This window comes from Rhinichthys klamathensis, unplaced genomic scaffold, assembly GCF_029890125.1.
Source record: "Rhinichthys klamathensis goyatoka isolate OS25496 unplaced genomic scaffold, OSU_Roscu_1.1 h1tg000631l_1, whole genome shotgun sequence".
In the NCBI taxonomy this organism is placed as follows: Eukaryota; Metazoa; Chordata; class Actinopteri; order Cypriniformes; family Leuciscidae; genus Rhinichthys; species Rhinichthys klamathensis.
In genome coordinates, this window is record NW_026607078.1 from 472,554 (window position 1) to 493,208 (window position 20,655).

Below are 20,655 nucleotides of genomic sequence, written 5' to 3' on the forward strand. Positions count from 1 at the left end.
ATTACAACTATTTTCTATAGACTATTAGTGTTACTAGGCCTACTATATAACTGGGACTGCTGACAAAAGAGATTGGTGATATTACTCAACAAAAAAAAAAAACATAAGCTATGTACATTTTGATTTAGATTTTTTTTTAGATAGGCTACTGTTTCATAAAAAATATGTCAGGCTTTACAGGGTTAATTGAAAAACAAATTGGCTTTGGTAACTGAGAAAACACACAGAGCTAAATGTAGTTTGGGTTTTTCACCATAATGTGCTAAAAAAATCGTTTTACATTTTAGGACTATTAAAGATTGATTCTGTAACCATTAAGAAGAGACCCTGATGGTGTCCAAAGCAGTCAAACAATATTTATTAATTAATACTTTATTATTATTATTAGATGGTTGAAGATTTAGATATAGAGTGTGGGAAACTGTGGAAATTGTATAATTAGGCTACTTTTGACTTAATGCTATCAATTGCTGAGAGACTAGGCTACATATTTAAATTATGTATTTCTTATTTAATATTTAAGAACACGTTTCACTAAGAATTTTCAGTTGACACGGTGTTTTTTTATTTTTTTTATTTTTTTTTATTATTAATCATACGTACAATAAAGGTGTAGTCTTTAGGAAAGGGTTAAGCTCAAATTCATTGCAAGCTAACGTCGTCAAGCAGTGTCACTCAAATGCCGAGTTTAACCGAAATTACCCGAAAAACTCCGAAGCCGTCCGAGTGTCACGTCAACGCTTTCGACGTCAAGCGCACGGGCTTTGAGGAAGTTCCACGTCACATTTGCCTGCCGTGCACAGCACACAACTGAAGCCGAAAAACACATCAGACTCTCGGTGGATGATATAAAATATTGCAACTGAAGGAGACAAAAACCAGCAAACGCAAACATGGTAAGTGTCACATCAATGTTTACGTTATGGACAATATTGTAGCTGTTTCGCATATATTAAAGAAAAATACGCTTTCAATAACGTTAGCTCGCGCTGTTAGCCTCGCAAGGCCCTTAGAATGGCCACATAGACAACTCTTATTTAGTCAGTCTGTAAATTATTTATTCATTTTCACTATTTTTTGAGATATCACTTGCATTTAAAACTTAACATTATCACACATTATAAATAAATTGTCCACTTAAATGTTGTATGAAGTGATATCTTGTGTTCTGGCTAACAGCTGATGATATGAATGTGACTATAACATTAACAGGACACGTTAATAAATAAGCACTATAGATATGTGATGCTTTATATATTCTATTGAGTTGCATGGTTACTCCTGACATTATCTTGTTGAGGCATGATTTGTTGTAACGTAATTGTGTTGCTTCTTAACTGTGCTGTAAAGGTTAGTTGCTGTTACTATATCAGACTTTTAACTGGGCGATAAATGGCAAATGTTTGTGTAGTTGTGGGTAGACAGGTTGAATCAAAAAAATGAACTGCTTTCTGTTCTTGATGCAATTAAGTTTTGAGCTTTTTCTATAGACTATTAGTGTTACTACTATATAACTGGGACTGCTGACAAAAGAGATTGGTGATGATTAATAACAACTTTAAAGTAATTGTGATTCTGATTCTTCTTCTCCTCTAGCCTCTGAGGCTGGACATCAAGCGCAAACTCACGGCTCGATCTGACCGTGTCAAAAGCGTAGACCTTCATCCATCTGAGCCATGGATGCTGGCCAGTCTGTACAACGGCAGTGTCTGTGTGTGGAACCATGAAACACAAGTAAGTAGGAAACGTGTGCAGTTTTTCAGCATTTTTAATCCATTACCATCTGAACTTTACAACAAACATTAGGGATACAGTAGAGCAGTAAGTGTGTTTAATGTTTGTCTAATAATCTCTTATATTTACTTTTAATAGACTCTGGTTAAGACGTTTGAAGTCTGTGACCTGCCAGTAAGAGCTGCCAAGTTTGTTGCCAGGAAAAATTGGGTCATAACTGGTGCTGTAAGTATATACATGAATAATAATGTACACTATTATATAATATCTATTAATATACTATTCCTTTTATTATAGATTTGGTACTGATATTAAACTATTTAATAAATCCCCCTTTTTTTCTAGGATGACATGCAAATTCGAGTTTTTAACTACAACACATTAGAGCGAGTACACATGTTTGAGGCCCATTCAGATTACATTCGGTGTATCGCTGTGCATCCCACCCAGCCCTACATCCTCACGAGCAGCGGTATGGACAGATTACATTTGCATATAAGTATTCATATTACATGTATGAAAATACACCATATGTTATATAACATATTACACTACTGTTTACATGTTTGGCGATCTTTAAAATAAATAAACACTTTTATTCATCAAGATTTCATTAAATTGATCTAAAGTAACAGTAAAGACATTTGTAATGTTATAAATAATTTGTATTTCCAATAAATGCTTTTCTTTTGAATTTTCTATTAATAAAAGAATCCTGAAGAAAATATACAGTATCACGGTGTCCACAAAAATATTAAGCAGCACAACAGATTTCTATTTTGATAACAAGAAAATATTTCTTGAGCACCACATCCGTTTATTAGAATGATTTCTGAAGGATCATATGAAACTGTAGACTGGAATAATGGCTGCTAGAAATTCAGCTTTGCCATCAGTTACATTTTTTAAATTTATTAAATAGATATATTATTTAAAATTGTCATAATATTTCACAATATTACTATTTTTGATCAAATAAATGCATACTTGGTGAGCATAAGAAATTTATTTCGAAAAATGTTTAAAAAAGAATCTTACCAACCCCGAACCTTTAAACAGTGGTGTATGTACAAAACTCTTTCTTTAACATTCATTGGGTGTGTGTGCATTTAGACGACATGTTGATAAAGCTGTGGGACTGGGAGAAGAAATGGTCCTGCAGTCAGGTATTTGAGGGCCACACACACTACGTCATGCAGATTGTCATCAACCCCAAGGACAACAACCAGTTTGCGAGTGCATCGCTGGACAGAACCATCAAGGTAAGTTAGTACACTTATGCGGATAGAGCCAGTTTGAATCTGACTTGACATTTCCCCCATCATTTCTTCTTTGTTGTGTTTCAGGTTTGGCAGCTGGGCTCTTCCTCTCCTAACTTTACTCTGGAGGGTCATGATAAGGGGGTGAACTGCATTGATTATTACAGTGGAGGAGATAAACCCTACCTCATATCTGGAGCTGATGACAGACTGGTTAAGATTTGGGACTATCAGGTACTATAATGATATTGATGATAATCAATGGAGCAAGTCATTCCTGGCTATTTATTTACTTCTGTTCTGTTCTGTGTGCCTCTCTCTCTTTAGAATAAGACATGTGTCCAGACTCTTGAGGGTCATGCTCAGAATGTGTCCTGTGTAAACTTCCACCCAGAGCTGCCAATCATCATCACTGGATCAGAGGATGGTGAGTCATCTTTAGGATAATGTTATAGATTTTTTTTAATGATCACTTTTATAAAACTGTACTGCCTCATTCCTTATGCAAATGTTTGTTTAAATAATTTTTTTATAACTATAATATTTTGAAAGCAAAAAGCTTTCAGTGGTCCCTGCACATTAAACTGGAATTGTATAAAGTGATGGGCGCTTTCGAAACATTGCTTTGTGATGCTTTGAAACCTTTGCAAATAATTAGTTTTGATCCAGTGATTCCGAGCACGTATCAAACTGCCGAAGACACGTGATTTCAGTAAATGAGGCTTGGTTATGGCATAACTGTTTCAAAATGTATCGAAATTTAAATGGTTCGCCTTTAGGGGCGATCTCTGTGGACCCATGAACCAGTGTCTAAATATGATTTTTACCTGATCACGGATCAATTTTATAATATTGTAGACATGACACATTTGTATGATATAAAGGAAGAGTTGTAGTCCCTACAAATAGAATAAAAATAAAATAAAACATATTATAAAGACACTTTATATTTAATGGTATTAGATGATTTGTTAAAGATTACACCTTCAATAAAACATTTGCAATTGGTTTGTAAAAGGTGTTTATGGATTTTGGGCTGAATTTTCACGGCATTTACACTGTTCTGACCAACAGTGGTCACTAGTGTGTGGTGTTTTGAGTGAATCATTTTGCGAAGCAATTGGTCCAGTTGATTCAAAGTTTGAAAAGCTTTGTTTCTACCATCACTAGTATAAAGTATTTTCAAATTAAAAATGAACACTTCACCTTTAAAGCTTCTTGTAACTGTCTTTTGTTAAGGCACGGTTCGTATCTGGCACTCCAGCACTTACCGTCTAGAGAGCACCCTGAACTATGGTATGGAGCGGGTGTGGTGTGTGTCCGGCTTGCGCGGCTCCAACAATGTGGCATTGGGTTATGACGAAGGCAGCATCATTATCAAGGTACTAACAATAATTCAAAAGTAACACCATGCTGTTGCCTGTCAGTGGTGTGAAATACTGGCTAAAGCTCAGGCTGATAATAGGAAAGTTCACTCCTCGCAACAAGAGAGCCATTCGGTTGCTTCAGGGCCAGGGCTGTCAGCAGGGGATGGCAGAGATAGATAATGTTACAAAAGATTTCTATTTCAAATAAATACTTTTTTTCTGGGATTCTTTGATGAATTGAAAGAACAGCATCACGGTTTTCACAAAAATAGCAGCATAACTATTTTCAAGATGTTCAAAATGTTTCTTGAGCAGCAAATCCGCATATTAGAATGATTTCATGTGACACTGAAGACTGGAGTATTGGCTGCTGAAAATTCAGCTTTGCCATCACAGGAATAAATGACATTTTAAAATAAATTAAAATTGAAACGGTTATTTTAGATTGTAATAATATTTCACAATATTACTGTTTTTACTGTATTTTCTCAAATAAATGCAGCCTTTGAGCATATGAGACTTTTTTCTAACTTTGAAATGGTAGTGTCCATTTTACATGTCCAGTGTACATGATCTACTTCAGTGAACATTGACTAATAATCTGACGAGCTTTATATAATGTAATATCTTATGTGGACAGTTCTTTGTAGGATGGGCATTTTTCAAAAATATTGCATTCGAATATTTGGGCTCATAGAAATTGAATATTCGAATATTCGTTTATTTAAATGAGGTTTAACGAAAAAGACGTTATTTTTTAAGTTTAATTTTTTTCTTTTTTTAACGTTTTTGTCACCATTTCTGAACAGGCTTATGATTAGGCAATATACACAACAAGCTTAAAATATATCTTAAGGTTTGCTTTTAGTTGAAAACATTAAACAATATGAGTAAACAACAACATATAAAGAACAAAAGCATTTAAACTCAAGCAGGCTAACGGAGAAGAAAAAAAAACACTAATAAAGCAGGTCACGCCAGTTATCGTACAGGCCGAGTCAGAATATGGTTATCGTGTTTATATTGTTTCACGTTCATATTCAGAAAACAATAATATCCACTTGCTCGATTGAGAAAACATGCTGCGCTGACAGACGTTGCAGAGACAAAGAAGTTTCTAACAGCACTTTGCATTTTCTGTTCTTAAACCTGTCTCCCTCAACGAAATTTAAAGGAAACATATGTCTCAAAATCATTTAGCTATAAGATAAGTTATCATCTCGGATATACAGCCGCGCTTTACCTGCAGTCGTGATGCAGTGATGGACAGCTATCTTTCCTCAGTCGACTTGTGCTTGGATTTCATGTGATTTCTCATGGTGGTGATATTATGATAACTCAGATTCATTCATTAATTTGATCAAAAGTAATTCAATTTTGTAAGATAATTTAGTAAGATAATTTTTATCCGAGTAGCCTAATACCAAACTTCGCAAGGCAGACAACAACATTATGTGATTAAATACAAACAACTTGTTAAACACGCTCCACAGCGCCACCCAGTGCATTTCGTTATAATTGCGAGTTATTGCTTGGGATTTATCATGGATTCACTGCATTTACGGCCAGCAAAGCAACTTAGTAAAAATCGAATAGTTTTTTATTTTTTGAATAATAATTACAGATCGAAAATTCTAATATTCGTGCACATCCCTAGTTCTTTGTAATTCATCCGGTTTATATTTGTGTTTTAGCTTGGTCGTGAGGAGCCAGCCATGTCAATGGATGCCAATGGAAAGATAATTTGGGCCAAGCACTCTGAGATTCAGCAGGCTAACCTCAAAGCCATGGGAGATGCTGAGATCAAGGATGGCGAGAGGCTGCCACTGGCGGTGAAGGACATGGGCAGCTGTGAGATTTACCCTCAAACTCTCCAGCACAATCCTAACGGCAGGTAAGTCTATCACATCTTTCATCTAACCCCGCTACTGTATATGCAGCCTGATCCTTGCTGTAATTTATTAATGTAAATATAATTTTACAAATGATACATTTCTCAACATCCAAAGATTCAGCACCTTTAATCTTGTTGTTTAGGTTTGTTGTGGTGTGCGGAGATGGAGAGTACATCATCTACACTGCTGTGGCTCTGAGGAACAAGAGCTTTGGATCTGCACAGGAGTTTGTCTGGGCCCATGATTCATCTGAGTAAGTGCTCTAAAGGGCATATAGAAAACAGATGTTCAGAGCAGTTGCTTACCAAAAATACCCATCGACTGTGAGAAACGTAAAAACTGACATGACTTTGTTTTAAATCAAGGTACGCGATTCGGGAAAGCAGCAGTCTGGTGAAAATCTTCAAAAATTTTAAGGAGAAAAAATCTTTTAAGCCCGACTTTGGAGCAGAAGGTAAACTGTTTTGCATTGCATCATAGGCAAGTAGTTCAACAAGATCTGTTTTCACAATTTTGTATGCAAATATATAGTAGAAGATACAGAAAATGTACAAATGCACAGTATACGGCACACTCAAATCCTTGATTACATGTTGTACAAGCATGATAGTCTTTTATGTTTTTATGTAAATGAATGTTTGTGTGCTTGCAGGCATCTATGGTGGTTTCTTGCTGGGCGTCAGATCAGTGAATGGCTTGGCTTTCTATGACTGGGATAACACAGAGCTGATTCGTCGCATTGAGATCCAGCCCAAACACGTGAGTCAACTGCTACAGTCCTCCTGACTTTTGTTCTGAATGGTTTGGCAATTTCTTAGTGTGCTTGGACCAATTGCATCTGTACTTGCAGATTTTCTGGTCAGACTCTGGTGAGCTGGTTTGCATTGCCACAGAGGAGTCTTTCTTCATCCTGCGTTATCTGTCAGAGAAGGTGGCCGCATCACAAGAGTCAAATGAGGGGGTTACTGAAGATGGAATCGAAGATGCTTTTGAGGTCAGTGCAAATCAGTGTTAAAAACACACAGTCATGTTTAATTGCTTGAAAAGGGTTGTTTCAAAGGAAACACATTTTAATTAAATCCGTAATTAAAAATAATTAAAATAAAATGCTCTTATGATTCATTAACAATACAACCAGGATTTTTATTAAGACTGTAAATCAAGTGAATTTTGATGTTGACTTTAAAGAATTGAAACAAAAGGTCTGATCTCCTCTGTTTGTGTGTGCAGGTCCTGGGAGAGATTCAGGAAGTGGTAAAGACGGGTCTGTGGGTGGGAGACTGTTTCATTTACACCAGCTCAGTCAACAGACTCAACTACTTTGTTGGAGGAGAGATTGTCACCATTGCTCACCTGGACAGGTACTGTCAAATTCCCCAATATCTGAAATCAGTTTCAAACATTTTCATATTTTTTTTATTCATTAATCACATATTCACACTAGGGGTGGGGGAAAAAATCGATTCTTAGATGCATCGCGATGCGGATGTGGACGATTCTGAATCGATTCACAATTGTCAAAAATCGATTTTCAAAAAAAAAAAAAAAAAATAGATATATATTTATAATAACGTAATATTGACGGAACGCGAAAGACGGAACTCTGAAGCGCGGAAGTGCAGTGGCCGGACCGTCTGTGGCGTGCACATAACAGACGCGGACGCGATGGCTGAGCGCCAAATCCAAACACCCTCCTCGTTAAAAGCTGACGTGTGGAAATATTTTGGCTTCTGAAGTTGAAGGGGGAAAGGAGCTGGACAAGAGCCACACTAGTTGTAAGCTTTGTAGAGTAAAACTAAAATATTTCGGAAACAAGACACATATGAGAAGCCATATGACACGTTTCCAGCCAGAGGAGGAAAAACACTCGGCTGTAACGTTACCGGTCGTTGTTATATTATTAATTTACTACAAATATGCTGCTGCTAGTTCAGACACACATGTATTTTCCTGTTGGTTCTTTGCAATGTTAATAAAATATATTGTACGTTAATTCTTTATGGGTCATTACTTTGTACTTTTAAAGCAAAGTATTTATAGTCACACACACACAAAAAAAAGATTCTGATAATCGATTTAGCATCGAATCGCAGCCCTCTGAATCGTAATCGAATCGAATCGTGAGGTGCCTAGAGATTCCCACCCCTAATTCACACTCGTTCCAAATTTGTGGTTGGTACAATTTGAAAATGTTTTTGAAAGAAGTCTCTTTCTATTTAACACATTTTAAAATGTAATTTGATCCTGTGATGGCAAAGCTGAATTTTCAGCATCAATACTTCAGTCTTCAGTGTCACATGATCCTTCAGAAATGATTGTAATATGCTGATTTGGTGCTCAAGAATAATTTCCTTATTATCATCAATGTTGAAAAATTTGTGCAAATTGTGATACATATTTTCAAGATTCTTTTGTGTAGGAATTTTAAAAGAACAGTATTAGAAAGAACAGAAATAGGAATCTTTTGTAATGTTGTAAATGTCTTTACAACAATTTAATGATCAAATTTAATTTGCTAAATAGAAATATTAATTTCTTGAAAAAGAAAAATACTGACCCCAAACTTAGTAAAACAGTATACATATAGAACAGGGGTCTCCAACCTTTTTTCATTTGAGAGCTACTTTTTAAAAATGAAAGTGGCCGAGAGCTACTCATGTAATACAATACTTAAATCTCCTAAATAATGTCTCATAACTCATATTAACAGCTATTCAAACTGTTTTAGACCTAAAAGAGTTTTTTTAGGCCCATATATGTCACCCTTAAATGTCAGAGAAAAGAACAGAATCAGAGATTAATTTTTTTTTTATAGAAAATTGTACTTTGCATATACTGTAAACACATAATTATAGTTGATTTTATAGTGCATCATAACTAGAGATGAAATGGCATGAAAATTTCCTTTCATGATTATAGTGACCAAAATGATCACGGTTATCACAGAATCCTGTTAAAAAAATACTATTATAGTTATAGTTATATGTCGAAAACCAGCAAATAACAAAAAAATAGCATCAAATGCTCTTTTTGTTTAAATAAACATTAAAATAATAACATTAAAAATGATGGCCAGATTTTAAAGGAGTGTCTTGCAACATGTTATCTACTAACATGTACAAGTTCAAATAAAGTTTTGACAAAAAAGGTTTTATAAAAAGCTAAACCTCACATATTTCAGCCTTTAAATAATTTTTTAAAAAAGTAAAAAAAGATAAATTACGGACATTTACAATGCACATTAGCTTATCTTTTATAATTAATAGTAAAATTAATGTTGACTGAGCTTTCAATGTTGTTATGGAAAGGGTGAAGCTGATTGGTTGGATCTTGTCACATGACCTGCGGTGCGCTCGTGGCATTCTGAAAAGTTGAGGTGTTTTCATCTCGCTGCGCCTGGACAAAATGAGCGCGTCGCTTCAATTATGAGCGCGCTTGCCCAAGCCTACATTTGAAATAACGAACTTGAGCGCGCAAAAGACGCGATATGTGAACGGCCCCTTGGCGAGCTACTTCCAATCAGGCCACGAGCTACTGGTAGCTCGCGAGCGACGTGTTGGAGACCCCTGATATAGAAGGAAGGCCGTATATAATTCATTCACTCTAACAGTGTCTTATTTATCGTAGAACCATGTACCTTCTGGGATACATTCCTAAAGATGACCGTCTTTACCTGGGTGATAAGGAGCTGAACATTGTCAGTTACTCTCTTCTGGTGTCTGTCCTGGAGTACCAGACTGCTGTCATGCGCAGAGACTTTGGCATGGCAGACAAAGTGCTACCCACCATCCCTAAAGAACAGAGAACCAGGGTTGCCCACTTCCTGGAAAAACAGGTAAGACTTCAAAGTGTTTGCCTGTAAGTCATGATTTGCGAATGACAATGTTCTAGCTCTGCAAAAATAACAGCAGCTTAGACCCGTAAATCGTGAGTAATAAAAATAAGCATGAAGTACAAGTTGTCTCACTTTAAAGTACTTGTGAAGATCTATGTAAACAACAAATGTGGGTCAAGAAAGCCTTACGCTGCATCTGAAATATGTTCTATGATATCTAAAGGATCTTTGTCCGTGTGCATTCAGGGTTTCAAGCAGCAGGCTCTGGCCGTGTCCACTGATCCAGAGCACCGGTTTGAGCTGGCGCTGCAGTTAGGAGAGCTGAAAATCGCCTACCAGCTAGCAGTAGAAGCTGAGGTTTGTTGTTTTAAATCAGGGATACAGCTCCCCTAGTGGTGGCCAAGCTCAATTGCTTACTACTTTTATTGCATTTATTGTAGTGGAAAAAAGTTTTTCTGTAAAAGTAATGTTCAAGATTCTGCATGTAATATAATATAATTAAGATTTCTAATAATAATGCTTTTCTTCTGTAGTCTGAGCAGAAGTGGAAGCAGTTGGCAGAGTTGGCCATCAGTAAGTGCCAGTTTGGTTTGGCACAGGAGTGCCTCCATCATGCCCAGGACTATGGAGGTCTTCTGCTGCTGGCCACTGCATCTGGCAATGCTGCAATGGTTGCTAAGCTTGCAGAGGGGGCAGAGCGTGATGGAAAAAACAATGTTGCCTTCATGACCTACTTCCTGCAGGGAAAGTAAGTATTATAAGTGAACAGACTTTTGTCAGCTGAAATACAAATAGAAATATGTTGACTAAAGATGTTTTACTTTAGTGGATTATCTTTTCATAGTCTACTATGCATTCCTATAGGAAGTCATGCTTTAGACACTGATTGTTATTTTGAATATAGTTTAATTGCTTTAACTGATTTTTTGTCTTGCCAGACTGGACAACTGTTTGGAGCTCCTGATCAAGACCAATCGTCTACCAGAAGCAGCCTTTCTTGCCCGCACATATCTGCCTAGCCAAGTATCAAGGTCTGTATTCACATTCACTTTGTCACAACATTAAAGATTTTTTTTAATAAAGTGAAGTGGTATTTTGGAAAGGTATACGACATATTAAAAAATAAAATATAAAACAAAAGTGTACACAATATGCTAATTATTTTGTCCAGTTTCCAGTCGGAGCACACTGTGTGAGATGCTGTATCCCACAATGGAATACACTTGACTTGACCTTCAAAATTAGTCTCTTTTTGACTCATTATTTGATCTCACTGTGAAAAGATAATTCTACACATATTGGTGTTATATTGGTGCATTTTTTTTTTTTTTTCAGAGAGTAAAATGCATTCTTTACAATCCTGTAATTGTGTGTTTGATAACAGGGTGGTGAAACTTTGGAGAGAGAGCTTGTCTAAAGTGAATCAGAAAGCTGCAGAGTCTCTGGCAGATCCTACAGAGTATGAGAACTTGTTCCCAGGCCTGAAAGAGGCCTTCGTGGCAGAGCAGTACCTGAGAGAGTCCTGCCTCGGCAAAACCAGACCTGCCTCCGACTACCCACTGATCACGGTAAGAAAGCAATTTTTTTTCCATTATTTGACAAGGCAACATGTTAAATTTTTTAAAGTTGTTAATCTAGTGCTTGTATTTTCAGCTTCATTTCAATTACCAAAAACAATTTTTAATAGTTTTAATTTTAATTACCAATATCAACACTGCCTTTTATTCCAAGACACACTTTCACTGTTTACTTATGCAGGATCCAAGCAGTTCTTTAGAAGATACAAGCCGATAAAACGATCTTCTGAAATCAAGCCAAGCCACTTGTTTAAACTTATAAATATAGTCAGATTTACACCTATAGGAATGCTATAATATAAAATCATTATATTCCCATTATATTCCCATATATCCATTATATACACATCATTACTCCAACATGCTTGATCAAAGAAGTTTTTTTAACAGGGAATAACTGTATCTTGTCATTGCAGTCTGTTTGGACCCTGATGATCACTGCTTACTGCTCTGTTTTAATTGTTTGCATACTTTTTGCTGTGTTGTAATTAAAAAAAAAGTTTGTCTTTTTTAAAAATCCATTTTATTTGACTTATAGGCTGCCTTTACAATTTTTTCCCTCTCTCTTTTCTCTGTCCTTAGCCCAATGAAGAAAGGAACGTGCTGGAGGAAGCCAGTGGTTATGAACCAAAAGGAATTATCCCCACTCCTACACAGGTGTGTCTCTCACTCTCTCACTCTCACTCTCTCTCTCACTCTCACTCTCACACTCTCTCTCACTCTCACACTCTCTCTCACTCAAACACTCATCTTGTTGATTGCAACTAGTGGTGCAACCAGGGCCTAAAACTAACTTTTGGCTACACCTGCCAGTGGCCAATGGCATAAGATATTTAATAGCCATAAATATTTTTTTACCGGCCATGAAACTGTTTTTGCAAAAACAGGCAGTATTGACACCAATATTTTTTAGATACAAGTGCAAATTCACAATTCTCTATTCCAATTTCAATACCACAGCTAAAACTACTAGCCTATCTACTGATATACATTTAAATTATTATTAATGACAAGTAAACAGTCAGTGATAAAATAACAAATAATCAAATTACACGCAATAGCACAAATAGATACAATAGAACATGGATACTATTGTTTTTTTTCAGGTAGGTCTAGCAATAGTTTTCAGGTAAAGTAAAGTAATCAAATGTAAAAGTTTTCACTGTATAAATTAAACATTGATTAATCCTTATTAAAGGTACACAATTAATTTAGTCAAGAACAGTGGGTGATTTCTTTTTGTCTTTTGTTGTTTGATTAACATTAATGACACAGACAGCAGCAGTTATATTTGGCTGCTGTCACTTTAAGAGCTGCACTGATCCAATACACGTGCGTTTTAATTCTCAACTGTTTACATTCACTTAAGATATAACCGATTATGTTTTCTAGGATACTACAGAGACGGGCATTTTTGACATAATTTTGTGTGCATTTGTCCATTCAAGCGCCAGAAGACGTGAAAGAGCTCAATTCTGTATTCACGCTCTGTCTGAGACTTGCTTTCTGGGCGCGCGCTTTGTATGTTTGCGCATAGAAAAATTGCCACACAGCACACGAGTACCGAATTGAATTCCCTTTCATGTCTTCTTGTGCTTGAATATTTAAATTGCCAAGGCTTAGACTTTCGTGACGATGCAGCACTGGCCCATCAACTGTCCCGAGTGTCGTTCATGTTCTCAAAACATTGCATTCATAAAAATGTTACTGGCTTATTGACATTGTTTCATATACTCGCCAACGCAGATTAATACTCTCATTAGGCGCTTGGAAAGAGGAATCAATTCGGTGTTTGTACATCTGAAACGCGGCTCTCTGTGTGTGCACGCCTCAAGTGTGTGTGGCTGTGCGCATAAATAACAGCGTTCGAGTACCGAATTGAGTTGCCTCTTCTTGAACTGGAATGGTTTAAAATCGCTTCAATGTGTAAATTTACAAGACAAAAGATCCGAGAATCACATGTGTGCCGAGCCGTGGGGCCTGGTCTGTACAGATCACGGATCAACTATGATCTGTTCCACCCCTAATGGCAACACACTACAGCCTACCACAATACCTGAGCAAAAAAGTAATCTAAAGACAGGGTTTCCGCGGGGTCTTAAAAAGTCTAAAATTCTGTACTTTAAATTTAAGGCCTTAAAAAGTCTTAAAAACGGCCAGATTTTCATCCTAGGTCTTAAATTTTATTTAGTCAGGTCTAAAAAAGTGTTTACCCTCATTCATTTCCATAAACGCTGGCTGCAGAAAGTTATTACAAAGTAGCAAATAAGCATCAAGTTGTAGCCGACAAAGCGGAGCCCTAGAGCAGGGGTCTCCAACACGTCGCTCGCGTGCTCCAGTAGCTCGTGGCTTGATATGAGCTAGCTCGCCAGAGGGCGTTCACATATCGCGACTGTTGCGCGCTTGAGTTTGTTCAAATGTAGTCGCACAGCAAGCGCGCTCATAATTGAAGTGACGCGTTAATTTTTTTACCAGGCGCAACGAGATGACAAAAATCTAAAGTTTTCAGAATGCCGCAAAAGCACCGCAGGTCATGTGACAGGAACCAACCAATCACCCCTTTCCATAACAACATTGAAAGCTCCGTCAACATGAAGGATGGGGGGTGCCCCCAAACACTACTAATAAACATAAGCTAATTTGTAAATGTCAGTAATTTTATATTTTTTGACTCATTCTTTTTATAAAAAATATTTAAAGGCTGAAATATGAGGTTTTTCTTTGTATAAAACCTTTTTTGTCAAAACTTAATTTGAACTTGTACATGTTAGTAGATAACATGTTGCAAGACACTCTTTTAAAATCTGGCCATCATTTTTAATGGTATTTTAATGTTTACGTAAACAAAAAGTGCATATTGATGCTAATCAATTTGTTATTTGCTGTTTTTCGACATAACACTTGTTGAATTGACTTCATTCTGTAGTATTAGTACTTTTTTAACAGGATTCTGTGATAACCGTCATAATTTTGGTCACTTTAATCATCTCATAATTTCCTCTCTAGTTATGATCAACTAAAATCAACAATAATTGTGTTTTTACAGTATAATATGCAAAAGTACAATTTTCTAATAAAACAATATCAACCTCTCCCTCTCTCTCACACACACACACACACACACATCAGATAATCCTAGATAGATAGATAGATAGATAGATAGATAGATAGATAGATAGATAGATAGATAGATAGATAGATAGATAGATAGATAGATAGATAGATAGATAGATAGATAGATAGATAGATAGATAGATGATTCCGAGGTAACCATCTATCTAACTTGGATAATGCGTCGTGTAGGTCTTAAATTTCAATCTTAATGGTCTTAAAATGTCTTAAAAAGGTCTTAAATTTGACTTACTGAAACCTGCAGAAACCCTGAAAGAGTTCACATATATCTGTGTGCCTAAACTAATCAAATTGCCTGTGTATGTTCAGAAGGTGAAAGACACAGAGGAGGCCCCAGAGGATGTGGGTGTTTTGGCTTCAGTGATAGCAGCCGTCTCTGCTCCAGTAGTTGCTGCCATGAGTCATGCAGAATCCCAGCCTCCTCAGAAGGTTGAGGAGGAGACTGAGGAAGAGCCTCCAAAAATGACAGAAGCAGAACAGAAGGTATTTGAAAAAAAATGACATGGTTAATAAAGCCAAAATGAACATCAGACTTGATGTGACCTCATTTTGTGATTTTATTTTAAGGTTATTGATGAACTGGAGGATGATTTGGATAACATGGAGCTTGATGACATTGACACCACAGACGTCAATCTGGATGACGACTTCTTGGATGACTAAACCCGCAGCACTAAAGCATTGAGTTTATTTAAGCGACCAAACCTTTTTTTTATTTGTTCCTGTTAGACCTCCAGAGCTGAAGTCTGGGATAGACTGAGCTGAATATAAATGTCTTTTAGGGCGTACCACCGATGGAAAGAGGGGGAGGAATGTGCATTATTGATGGTGAATTCTTTTGTACTTTGGACTCTGGACCTTCAATTTACATTTTACCTGTACATCAAGGTTGATTCTTGTGTGTTTGGCCATGATTAATCATGGTCACATTATTCATAATAAAGATATCTACTATACTTACAATGATTTGTCATGTCATAACATTGTTTCTGTTAATATTCTGTTAAATATAGAATCCTTTGAAATCCTAGTGGAATCCCAGATTTCTTTAAAAAATAAATCTGCCTGGAAGTTTCTAGTATGCCTAGTAAGACCTTGATTAGCTGGTTCAGGTGTGTTTAATTGGGGTTGGTGCTAAACTGGACTCCCTGACCTATATACACTTACCTATGTAAACTGACAAGATACAGTTAAATCAATAATAGGAAAAACAGACTGGCATGAAACAAGGTATGGATTTAGCTTTTTCATTGAATAATGACTTAAAGGTGCAATGTGTAATAATTTTGAGTATCTATTAACAGAAATGCAATATGACATCCATAACTATGTTTTCAGAGGTGTATAATAAAGAACTTAATTAATAAACCGTAATGTTTTTATTACCTTAGAATAAGACATTTACATCTACCGCGGGCACCCCCTTCTATGAAGGTCGACATATTGTGACATCATGTTTCTACAGTAGCCGAACGCGAACAAACAGCGCTACAGACCATAGACATAATAAATACATGTCTATGCTACAGACCGCGTTTCGTCACTACTTTGAAAGAGAAGCCGCAGAAACCTAGAAGCTAGCCATAAACACCGTGAGTAGTGACTTTTCCCTTGTCAGTGGTGTAAAATATGTAGTTGGACTGTTTCATGTAACTTAGTTCCCTTTCAAGGCGGTCACTTCGACATTTACGTCGATGACGTAGTATGGGAACTCCTCCCCTTCTTCACTTCTGCTGAAATCTTATGGGCTAACGCCAGCTGGAGACAGCTGGCCAATTGACGCAAAATATGCAAATACTGACAAGCGCTGGCAGTATAAATTTCGTACACTTCGTCAATTGCATCAGAATCCTTTTCTTCACGCTCAAATCGACGTGTGCTACTCGAATTGGAAAATAATAATCTTACTCGCCATCGTTGAAGGTGTATCTAAAGATACCCCACTGTCTTTGGCATCCGATGGCATCCATCTGCAACTTGTGCTCGGGGCCGATTGTGGCGCCCGACACCCACCTGTTCTGTGTCGCCTGCATGGGCCTGGCCCACGCCGAGACGGCCCTGTCAGACGACCTCATGTGCGCACACTGTGCGGACATGCCAGTGCGTGCCCTCAAGGCCAGGAGAGAAACGGCTCGAGCAGCTGCAGGGATTGGGCCCACTGCCGCCAGCGAGCCGCCAAGGAAAGGGAGCTTGACGCCGTCAGCTTCTCGGACGCTAGCTTCCGCCCCCTCCCGCGACGTCGCGGATTTCATCTCCTTTGGAGCTAGCGAGGAAGAGGACGCCATGTCCCTCTCAGCGTCGGAGAAGGACTGGGGATCCGAGCAGGCCGCACCTCCCGAGCAAGGGAGCCCTGCAGACCTCCAGGAGGAGCTCTTTAGGGTCCTTACTAAGGCCGTCGCCGAGTTGGACCTTTCATGGAACGCGCTGGATGAGCCAGCTAAGAGCAAGTTGGACACGTGGTTCTTTCAGTCGAGCCGCCGTCAGGCCGCGTCGAAGAGGGGAACCCCGTTTTTCCCGGACATCCACGAACACGTGGTTAGGTCGTGGGCTGCGCCCCAGTCGGCGCGCACCCACTCTGCCACTCAGTCCTTGTTCGCGCACGTCGACGAGGCTGTAGCCCACGGTTATGTGCGCATGCCCCCCGTCGATGAGACCGTCGCTACTCACCTGTGCCCATCGACGTCTGCACTGGGCGCGGACCGCAGCCTGCCGTCCAAGCCCTGCAGGTTCACGGCCCACCAGGCGGATAAGGCTTACGGAGCGGCAGGAGAGGCAGTATCAGCTCTTCACGCCATGGCTATCTTACAGGTATTCCAGGCGAAGCTGCTTAAGTCCCTGGATGGCGTCGCCTCTGTTGACGCTGACGTCATCCGGGATCTCCGCTCGGCTACGGACCTGGCGCTGATGGCCACCAAACGCTCAGCGCAAGCCATCGGCCGCTCCATGGGTTTTCTGGTCGTCCTCCACAGACACCTGTGGCTGACACTGTCAGATGTGAAGGATTCCGACCGGAAGACTTTGCTTAATGCTCCCATCACTCCAGCCGGTCTCTTCGGGAACGCGGTGGAGGCTGTCACGGAGCGTTTCTCGGAGACCCAGGAACGCGCCAAAGCTATGAGCCACGTGATCCCGCGTCGAGCGCCCCCAGCTCAGCAGCGTTCACGCTCATCATCAGCTGCTCGCCAGCCCCAGAGCTCTGCGAGACAAGCAGCGGCGCCTCGCACCGAGCCGGATGCTCGCGCTTCCCGGGGCAGACAGTGGCAGGGACCCGGGAGAAAGAGCCAGGGCCAGAGAAGGAGCCCGCGCCGAGGAAAGGCCAGCGCGCCCCCCTCCGCGTCAAAGCCGTCTTCCTGACGGAGCGGTCAAGAGGAAGAGAGAGCGCGAAGGAGGACCGGCCTCCAAGCGCCGTGTTATTATGCATTATGTCCCTCATGTTCTGTTGAGCGACGGTCGCATATGTGTGAATGTTGTGTGTTCTCCAATAAAAACATGTATCCCTTCACAAAAAGAGCTTTTTCTTCCTCTTGCACCTCACATTGTGTCACCCGCCCTCTCACGAGACAGTGCAGGGTCACACTCGACGACTATAATGGCATCTCATGGGCACGAGATCGCCAGCACCACACTCAACATACCGCGAGCCGCACTCCCGCCAGAGTTATCAGCCTCGCGGGAGTGCGGCTCCAGTCTGAACACACTGGTGGCGGCTATGACCGCAGTTTGAACACGCACTCTGAGTCATTTTCTGGGTGCGTGGGAATCAATTCCGGGCATCTCACCATGGGTGTTGGGCTTAATTCGACACGGGTATTCGCTTCAGTTCAGACGCAGACCACCCCGCTTCAACGGCGTGATCCCGTCATTAACTTTGCCCCAAAACGTTCCCGTTCTGAGACAGGAAGTTCTCAGTCTGCTCGAGAAAGGAGCGATAAAACCGGTTACCCTGAACGAGAGGAAGAGCGGTTTCTACAGCCGCTACTTCGTGGTACCCAAGAGAGGGGGGGGTCTCCGTCCGATCCTGGACCTGAGACCCATAAACCGAGCACTTCACAAGCGCGCGTTCAGAATGACAACTCTGAAGCAAATTCTGGCACAAGTTCGTCCCGGGGATTGGTTCGCTTCAGTGGATTTAAAGGACGCGTACTTTCATATCCAGATATCAGCGCGCCACAGGCGCTTTCTGAGGTTTGCGTTCGAGGGCACAGCTTATCAGTACTCAGTACTACCGTTCGGATTGGCTCTTGCCCCCCGCACCTTTTCGAAGTGCGTGGACGCGGCGCTTTCTCCCCTCAGGTCGAGCGGAATGCGCATCCTAAATTATCTGGACAATTGGCTGATTCTAGCCCACTCGCGAGAGGTGCTAATCGGTCATGTGGAAATGCTACTTCGTCACCTGGACTCGCTGGGAATGCCTGTGAACGAACAGAAAAGCGTGTTCGCACCGAGTCAGACCACAACATTTCTGGGAGTGTGCTTGAACTCAATATCGATGCGAGCCCATCTCTCGAGAGAGCGCATACAGTCTCTGGCTTTGTCTCTGGACCGCTTCAGACCAGGCAGGTCTGTGCCACTAAAGGAATTTCAGAGGCTGTTAGGTCTGCTGGCAGCAGCCTCCCCAGTGTGTCACCTGGGGCTACTGCATATGCGCCCGCTTCAAATCTGGTTGAAGCTCCGAGTTCCTCAGGGGGAGTGGTCGTCCGGCCTCAGGCGCATCACGGTCACTCACAGCTGCATTCGCACTTTGGTGCCGTGGAAAAACCCGGCGTTATTCAGTTCAGGAGTCCCCATAGGTACCGTGGCGCATCGCACAGCGGTCTTGACGGATGCATCAACCTCAGGCTGGGGAGCGGTGTGCATGGGCGCGACTGCCTCAGGCTTGTGGACGGAGTCCCAGCGGAAGTGGCATATAAACCGCTTGGAATTGAAGGCGGTATCCTTAGCCCTCAAAGCCTTCCGGTCACAGTTAGAGCGTCAGCATGTACTGATTCGGACCGACAACATGTCGGTGGTCTCATACATAAATCGCCAGGGAGGCGTGCGCTCCAGACCCCTATTCGAGCAGGCGGCGAGCCTCCTGCTGTGGGCAGACCGGCACTTTCTATCCGTGAGAGCAGCGCATATTCCCGGTGTTTTGAATCGCGGAGCAGATATGCTCTCGAGGAATGGGATTCCTCAAGGAGAGTGGAGGCTTCACCCGGGATCGGTGCAGATGATCTGGGATCGATTCGGGAGGGCGGAGGTCGATCTGTTCGCCTCGAGCGAGAACACGCACTGCCAGGCGTTCTTCTCGCTGTCTCGCTCCCCCTTGGGACGGACAACCGACGCCTTGACTTCGCGCTGGCCGAGTGCCAGGCTTTACGCCTTTCCTCCGGTGAAGATTCTGCCTACAGTGTTGTGCAAAATCCGGGAGGAGAAAGCGTCTGTGATTCTAGTTGCCCCGAACTGGCCAAATCAGCCCTGGTTCGCGGACATGATGGAATTACTAGTGGACTCCCCGTGGGAAATTCCGCTCAGGAGAGACTTGTTATCGCAGGCGAACGGCACGGTATGGCACCCCAACCCCGTGCTGTGGAACCTTCATGTGTGGCCGCTGCGGGGGCTCTGCACTCTCGAGCAATGAGCACTATCTCTGAGGCGCGCGCCCCATCCACTAGGCGTTTATACAAATTGAAATGGGAAGTTTTCTCTAAATGGTGCCAGGATATCAGTATTGACCCGGGTAACTGCACCGTGTCGGATATTCTACGCTTCCTTCAGCACAGGAGGGATAATGGGAGTTTACCGTCCACTCTGAAGGTGTATGTGGCTGCAATTGCTGCGTTTCAACCCCCGATCGAAGGACAGTCGATCGGTAAA

The 20,655-nt window shown here is 40.7% G+C and overlaps 1 protein-coding gene across 1 annotated transcript; it reads left to right on the forward strand.

Annotated features, from left to right (window-relative positions):
• Positions 1 to 744: 744 nt before the first annotated feature.
• copb2 (COPI coat complex subunit beta 2) lies at positions 745 to 15,762 on the forward strand. The gene is made up of 22 exons (XM_056241146.1): positions 745 to 896; positions 1,597 to 1,734; positions 1,873 to 1,959; positions 2,080 to 2,206; positions 2,848 to 2,996; positions 3,081 to 3,227; positions 3,321 to 3,420; positions 4,233 to 4,375; positions 6,055 to 6,254; positions 6,398 to 6,508; positions 6,621 to 6,709; positions 6,908 to 7,014; positions 7,106 to 7,249; positions 7,486 to 7,616; positions 9,883 to 10,090; positions 10,337 to 10,447; positions 10,624 to 10,838; positions 11,029 to 11,121; positions 11,475 to 11,658; positions 12,250 to 12,324; positions 15,109 to 15,282; positions 15,367 to 15,762. Exons 1-22 carry the CDS (start codon positions 894 to 896, stop codon positions 15,460 to 15,462), a joined length of 2,832 nt encoding a protein of 943 aa, XP_056097121.1. The 5' UTR covers positions 745 to 893; the 3' UTR covers positions 15,463 to 15,762.
• The last annotated feature ends 4,893 nt before the right edge of the window (positions 15,763 to 20,655 follow it).